The sequence below is a fragment of the Gavialis gangeticus genome, unplaced genomic scaffold (assembly GCF_001723915.1).
Source record: "Gavialis gangeticus isolate Ggan-Ray unplaced genomic scaffold, GavGan_comp1, whole genome shotgun sequence".
NCBI classification, from domain to species: Eukaryota; Metazoa; Chordata; order Crocodylia; family Gavialidae; genus Gavialis; species Gavialis gangeticus.
The window spans coordinates 35,403,304-35,411,635 of NW_017729028.1; the positions used below are offsets into that span (position 1 = coordinate 35,403,304).

The 8,332-nt window shown below is 39.8% G+C and overlaps 1 protein-coding gene across 1 annotated transcript in view; it reads right to left on the bottom strand.

Moving 5' to 3' along the window:
• TFAP2D (transcription factor AP-2 delta) overlaps nt 1-8,332 on the bottom strand; it is a 78,325-nt gene that overhangs the window by 54,312 nt on the left and 15,681 nt on the right. Inside the window, exon 3 of the mRNA XM_019520687.1 lies at nt 1,953-2,118. Within this exon, the coding sequence (XP_019376232.1) occupies nt 1,953-2,118 (166 nt within the window). The remainder of the gene's footprint in view (nt 1-1,952; nt 2,119-8,332) is intronic.

Consider the following 8,332-nt stretch of genomic DNA (forward strand, 5'->3'; position numbering starts at 1 on the left):
ACAATGAGAGACTGCAGGACCTGAACCTGTTCAGCCTTCACAAGAGAAGGCTGAGGGGGGACCTGGTGACCGTCTATAAACTCACTAGGGGGGAGACCAGAAGGGTAGAGTTTGTGGAGCTTGGGGTTGGGGGAAGGAGGTGGGGACAGCTTAGTGTCCTGGACACTCAGTGTCAGGACTCAAGCCATTGTAGGTGGATCTTTAGATACTTGGGGACCTTTTCTGGCAAAAAAAAAAAAGACTTTGGTTCCAGCTGATTTTAGAGGCCTTCAAAATTTGGCAGCAGTTAAGTCACTTTTTGAGGATCTACATTTCGGCTTTAGTCACATGATGAAGGTGGTTTGGTGGGAGCCAGTAATCTAAATCCTTTGTGGATCTAGACCTTAGCCCATGACTCCCAGTAAAGTACTAATTAGGATGCCTATCGATGTGCAGCGAGACTTCTCCGACGTGCTGGAAACGCAGCATGTCGGAGCAGACTCAGTTAAGCGAGTCTGCTCCAACACGCTGGATTTACAGCACATCCGAGTCTGCCGATTACTCAAGTCTGCAGGGAAAGTAACAGGCTCGTGCAGCCTCCAGCGTTATGTGCATCAGTGTCCCTGCACTGAAAAATGGCGACAGGGAGCTTTAAACTGAAACTCATTCAAGGAGTTTTAGTTCAAAGTGCCCCACCATCATTTCTCAGCATGGTGCTTTTAATTAACATGGCTCACTAACTAAAGTGCCCACCCCCCTGTCTCCCAGAGCACATCTATAGATACCCTTAACACATGTATAGATGCACTTGGAGCCCAAAAATGAAAGGTCTTAGGTTTACCTACACGTAAGGATCTACTGAGCCACCTTGATTAAGACACACACATTTCTGTAGCTGATACAACACAAGGGATTGCATCTGGCTGCCTTTGATTCCCTAACCCAAATGATGTGTTCCACATTTACAGCTGGGTTGACTGAGCAAGAGAGCATAAACTCCCACCACTGGAGATGTAACGAAACATGGTAAGTGCTCTCCAACCACAGTCCTACTTCTTGGGTAGTAAAATGATCTTCAGCATTAGTATGGATGTCAGACACTGGCCTTAAGTGACCTCAGTGAGATAGGCTGCAACTTCTGGTACAACTCAAAGCAAAGGGCATTACCTGCTCTGCACCATCTACGCAGCTGCCCCAGGTATTCCTGTGGCTAGCAGACACCCATCCAAGCCGCAGTCCTCTCCTGCTTGCTGTGTGAGATGAAGCCTGCTAGTTCCCTCCTTTCTTTGGTATTAAGAGGATGTTGTTGCCAGGAGATATGAATTGTGGGTGATATCTTTTTTGGACCAATACTCTGGTTGGTAGCAGAGGCCTGAGGATGGGTACTGTGATACCCCAAAGCTTGCCTATGCCTATACCAGCCTCCTTTCTGTGGAGCTCCCAGACTTTTGCTCTGGCTGCTGAGTGGGCTCAGGAAAGCCAAGACTCCCTTGTCTCCTCCCTCACTGCCCCACTGTTTGCCCCTCCTTGCTTTATCCTGGCTGGGGTAAAGAATTGAGCAGCACCAAACCTGACAGTAAAGAAGCCTTTTGCAAGTCCAAGAGCTAGTGGGAAAATGTCCATCAAAATTGGTTCTCAACCCAAAGCTGAGGGTATATCTGCTTTCTGGGGAACATTTCAACTTTTTACTAAACAATACAAGTCTAAAACCTGAAAAACAACAACAAAAAAGGCTTCTTAATTTTCATTTTCTCAATGATACGTCAAAATTCTCTGTGGAAAATTTCTACAGGAAAACGTTTTAGTTTTTTGTTGAAACTCCTCATAGAAGCCCTCCCTACTTCTATTTTTCTACCAGTTGTAGATGTGACCAACTATCACAGCAGCAGAAGCAAAGTTGATGCTGGAAAAAAATCCACTGGGAAAGCAGTGACTGTACTTTCTTGACGCTGCCACATTTGACCTCCACTTACCTTCTCAAAATACCTCCCAAGAGGGAAGCATTGAGGCATTCAGGTGGAGACAGTCGTCTCTTCACCTCTGCGATGGTCACTTTGTATTTAGAGGTTGAGCTGAGCAGAGATAAGCGACCGGGCACAGAGCAGAACAGATCAGTGGGGTTAACAACACAGGTGCCACCTATAAAACAGAAGACACATATTAGTGGAAGAAGTCAGTGGACCACTTCCTGAAATGTTCGTCTGTACTTTGGCAAAGACAGGTATTAGTAGTAAATTCAACTCTATTTTTGTTTAAAAGAAAATATTGCTCCAAAGGTTTACAGAGCAACGACTAGATTTGACATTTAATAGGAATGAAAAATGAATCAAAGCTACGGACAGAGGTTTTCAAGGGCAAATGAGACATTATGACTAGATAGTCTGAATTGCTGTATAATGCAGAACATAGAAAGTCACCCAATGACTCCTGCATCTAGTATGAGCACAACTTATCGTTAGGTTATAGCAAGATACCCAAGCATGATTTCAAAACCCTGAATGATGGAAAATGTATGACATCCCTTGGGAATCTTTCCTGATGGCTAATTACCTTGACTGCTATAAATATGCATCTTAACGTTCCCAATGACTGTGTGAGATCATTGAGAAGCAACAGTGACCTATTTTAGTTCAGGAGAATTGACTATGTAATAATAATTGTGCTCATGTCCCCTGTGTGGTTTCTTAGGTTTCTGAACCCTCATGCAGTCCTCCTACCATCAAGCCAAATTTTGAGCTGGTGTAAATCGCCAGAGATCCAGTGAATTATATTGCCTTAAATCAGATCAGTTCCGGCCCTAGTTATTTATTGAAACGACCAACTCTTTGGCCAGGTCCCAGAATCTCTACAAGATCGCCAAAAGCCAAGGGATGGAACTCATGGCCAATAACCTTGTCCTGTATCGTTCATCTGTTCAGATCCAGCTTGTTTAGGAACTAGTCCAAGACTGCTGAGTGAATTCCTATAAAAATGAAGACCCAGCATAAACACTGCTACCTTCTGTTCCATCTGCAGCTTGGCTTCCTTCGGCCCCCCATAAGCACAGAGCATGCATTTAGGAACAAGCAACCAAAAACTTTACACAAAGACAACCACTACACAAAAAGTTTCTCTCATCCATAGATGATAAAAGAAAAAAATACCTCACACCCAGATAGATAGTCATAAAATCACTTAATCCATTATTGGAAGAAACTCACATAAAAGAATGACAAAGCCCATAATGGAGTAGAATTAATCTATTTTTGCTCAATATTCATGGAAAAGTGAAAGAATTTGTCATATATGTCCAGTCAATGCTCTCTTCCTTCTGGTATCTTTGCATCCATAGACCTGGCCTTATTTTTCTTTATTTATCGTCTTATTTTTCCAAGGTGAATATGATAGTCTGATTCCTACTCACTGTAAAGCCAAACACTGCTACCTATGTTCACACTGAGTAACACTTTAAATAGGAAGGACTAAGCGTCTAGTAAGGCGATATCCAACTATGGCACAGATGAAAGAACATAACCTATGATTAGGCTTATTAAAGTCAGTAAAGCACGCTAAATTAAGACAGAATTCAGCCTAACGTCATTGGTATTAGCAGCCCTTACACTGTAACCAAAGGTGGGGAAGCACATTTGACTATATACATTTATAATACAATGTTTTAAAACAGAAACCTCACTTAGCTAAGAACTTAATTAGAGAAGCTCTTAAGTGCAGGCTTATTTTCCTGAATGCACATTTTTTTTTCTTAATTGGAACCTTAGCCTCTGCTTTCCTGGTAAAATATAGGAGTATCAACTTTTATATCCCTCGGTTGTGGGGTGCAAGCTCTGAAGTTTCCACATCCCTGATTTAAGCATGCACAGGGATGTTCAGGTAGAGAAGTTAGATGCCACATGCATGAGGTGGAGTCTGTGCACCTTCCAGGCCCACTTTCATAGAAGTCAATGCACAGTTTTGTGTGAGCATTTTAAAAATGTCTGGTTTGCCATATGTGTTTGTAAAAAGTGATAAAAATCTGGTGCCTTCTTTTATCTGATACCTTTATCCATACTGACATACGCACATACACAGGCATATATATGCATATGTAGAGGAAAATGATGGCTATAGATACATATTTCAATCTAGAAGACAATTTATTTGCATATTTTACAAACAATAGAACTACTGAAATTAATGAAATATTAATATTTCTCTTTCTCTGTTCAGTTAAACCCATATGTGCACAAGTAATTTACACTGAATAAATAATTGCTCCTTTAATACAAAAACATGTTGGTCCCACCTTGGCTTTCATCCTCTCATCTGAGTTTATTGAAAACCTTCTCATTACTATATAAGGGTAAATATTTGCAGTCTTAAATATTTAAAAATACCATTAATATGCAGAGAGATCCTATTAAAAGCAGTGCAGAGATGAACAGGTATAGGGTAAAAAAAATGGCCTTTTGCTTTAAGAAACTGCAGAAGCCAAATTCAATTTTTAGGAACCTTGAAAACAAGTTGCAAATTAGAAGGAGGTAAAATCTGTTGCATATAATTATTTCATGATATTAATTATTCATTATTACAGCAACATAGAGCGGTGCGGTGCCTTCCAGACAAAGATGGGTCCTCATCTCAAAGGGTTTGCAATCCTACAACCCAGCGTTGCAGCTCTTGCTCACGTGAATATTCCCACTGGGGACAGTGGGACTAAAGACCAGACTCTAAACCAGACGGAAGGGAAAAACGAGTGACAATAAAACAAGGGAGGGTTGAAGAAAAGAGAAAAGAAAGTACATGTACAACACAGTGTAAGATGATAGGTTCTGCCTATGTGCCTCTCGCACACATTTTTAGCTTATTCCTTCCGACTCATTTTTAGCTAATATATTGAAATGAAACTGAGAAGAAGCAGAGATCAGCAACAGAAGGCCTATTTATATTCTCTTTTACATAAAATAGTAATGACAATAACTAGGGCTATGTCTAGCCTAGTACTGGCCCTGTGCTGCATCAACTCCCATGACAAAAGACAACACCAGTTCATCTATGGAGACTTTGTTCTCACCACTGGTCACTTCTTGAAGGTCTCTACAGACAGGGAGCAAGACCAGAGAAGACAGCAATGCCTATGCTTTTCATGTGTTAAAACAGTTGATTTGAGAGATCCTTGCTCATAGAGGTAGTTTTTCTCATTTCAGTAGTTCTTATGGACCAGGTACTGTGACCAATACTTTCTCCCGTGAAAAGCCCACATATCAAAGCAGCGTAGTACTCAACTCAAAGTGAGTAAGAGTGGCAGATTGTGTGCTTGTTACACACAATGTTGAGCACTGGGTATTCCCTCTGAAGTCAGCTGAGTGTCAAAACAAGGTCCTGTGTGAGTGGTGCCAGTGGAAGGGTGTTAGCAGGACTATCCCTACCAGTAAGGCCCTTTTAAACATGTATGCTCTTGTAGGACTGGATCCACGCTCTATGGATTTGACCTTACTTCTGAAAATAGACCCACTCTCTCAAGATAAAAGATTACCCACATGGAGAACTGTTTGTAGGATCTGGTTCCACATCTGCAGTTTGGCAGCAGGAGTGATCAATGCCACAGGGCAGCAACTGCTATTTTTTCACTTCCTTAGTCAGCACCTAGTATTCATGGCTCAGTTACTGCCCCCCACCTCCGCCTACAGGTCGAATATATTCTTCAATGCAATCATATACATTTCTACTTTAGGATGTGATGTTATCTTCTTATTTGTCATCACTATGTCTTCCAATAAATACGACGTTCAGAGTAAAAGCAGCATAGACTTGTTGGGAACGGACAAAATGGAAAGAACAAATTTAGCAATGGACAACTCTAAACCCATTCATGCAAAATACCGAGCACCTTTATGTACAGGAAACATCACTGGTGGAGGAGAAGGCCACAAAGTTTCAAGGAGATGTTTCTAAATGGAGAGGCTATTTTAATTTTTGCTGTAAGTCCTTTATAGCCCAATTCTTTCCACCACTGAAATCAACTGGAGAGGGGGGCGGGGGAGGAGGGGGGAACAACACACACATCCTCCTTTCAGTTGAAATGGGAGCAAAATTCAGGCCTTTGTGCTGCCCTTGTGCTTTTAGTTTCCTTCCATCCCTTGATCTGACCCCTGTCTCTCAAAACCAAGCAATCTACAGTCATGCAAAAGAGCCATATTGTGAGCTCTGGAAGTTATTTTGTGTATTTTATTTCTTTCCTTTCTTCAAATGAGGCATTCCATTCATCAAAATTAGCATTGCAAATGGTAGGTAGCACCAGTGATAAATGCGTTCAACGAGAACAGCAAGAACATTACTGCATGATCTCTACTAACACATTGGAAACATACACTAGTCCGGTGAAATTCATGAAAATGTCAGCACATTACAATGCAAAGAGAGATATGGGTATTTTGGTTTGAATTGTCCACTTTCATATTACTATGAGACGAAGTATAGGATAATATCAAGTCAGGGGCAACAGTTTTGGCCATGATTCAGCTCAGCATGTAAGCATCTGCTCAACTTTAAGTCCCACAGACATGTTTAAAGTTGCATTTGCTCACAAGCACTTTGTTGGATCAGGGCCTTAGTACGTCAGTGACCATTGATCAGTTGATCTGTGTTCTCAAATGTCTTTCTTTCTTCCAATATTAGTTAAAATATCCTATGTTATTTGTCCTTCAGTAATAATAAAAAACCACTATTGCTATGTCAGGAATGTAAGGCTTATAGTTCTACTATTGTCACTGTGGTTTTATTTCAGATTTTCCTAGCCTGTAGCAAATTGTTTGTGAACATGTACATAACATACTTATTTGTTGATAGTAGTCCCTGCAATATTCAAAGCACTTTCCCAGCATATAAGATGAGAAGGTCACTACTCAAAGTAACTGGCACATAGACAAAGAGAAGTTCTGGATGAATAAGAAGCAATTGAGTGTTGCTATAAGAATCAGTGTAATGTATTAAAAGAAATATTACAGAAATGAAATTTTAAAAATATAGCAGAGTTATACATTCATATATTATGCCCATATAATGCATACAAATGAGTTCCTGGGATTTATCTTATATAAAAGAAGACCATTATGTTGCACCCTTTTATAATTCTATTTTTATCTTGGGGTGCATTAAAAGGAATCTCTAGCTTATAACGTATAGCCCTTTATTAATGTTTCTTGCCCTGTTCTGTTCTGAAAATCTAGCAAATTTGGAGATATGAAAATTTCTCTCTCTGCGTATATGTATGGGTGTGAACATATAAACACACACATTTGTATAACTTTAGTGTGTCTATCTATCTATATTTTATATAGATAAATGTGGCTATATATCTATATCTATATATGTGTGTGTGTGTGTGTATATATGTGTGTGTGTGTGTGTGTATATATATATATATATAAACACAAACAACTTGCATAGACATATGTATGTGTTTGTATATGTGTGTGTGTATAGGTGTGTGTGTGTATACACAACCAGTATATATACATAGCTGAGCAAACAATTAATCATTAGTAATCTATCTGACATATTTCATCCCGTTTCCTGTTTAAGTAATCAATAGGTGTTTTAATTTTTTAGGTATCTGTTAAAATATCTAGCATTTAATTCCTGTGACTAGCTTCCACTTTCTGGCTCAATTATGAGTTCACAACCAGTATCCAAAATTCCAGGGCAGACACTGTTGGTTATTTTGATATCGGTCATATTGGATAAGCACGTTGATATTGGTCATAGCAGATTGATATTGGTCGTATTGGATACTCATATCCTTTCTAAGGAAGCTATTTTTAGCTATGAGTTCAAATTATGTTAATGGTCCTATAAAATGCACTGCTGCTATGAATATTCCTGAAATAACTTAATTCAAGAGACTGCTCACACTAAGTGAACACAAAGGAGGTGCATCCGCAGCCAAAATGATTTTTAAACATACCGGTGATTAATCACAGATTTTGGGGGTATGTGTTCACTCTGCTTCACACTCTTATGCTGGATAATTTTCTGATCATAATTCATCTCATTGAAGGAGGCCCTGCTGAATCAGAAGTTTTGAAAATCTAGCTGCCTATTTAAATGCCTATATACACGACTCGAATTGTGGGCATCTGTTATTGAAAAAAGGTGAAAAAAAAGAGCTCTTAACTCAGACCTAAGGAGTTGATTCAGGTGAATCGAAGACAGAACTACAGTGGAAACAAAGCAATATAAACCAGGGGACTTTTCGCCCCCCAGGGAAATAATTATTAGTAGGCTACAGATAGCCAAGGAGGGTTTATATATGATGCAGTAACAGGGCCAGCAACCTGCAAATAGCCTAGGAATTATGTTTCTGTTTTCAGTTTAG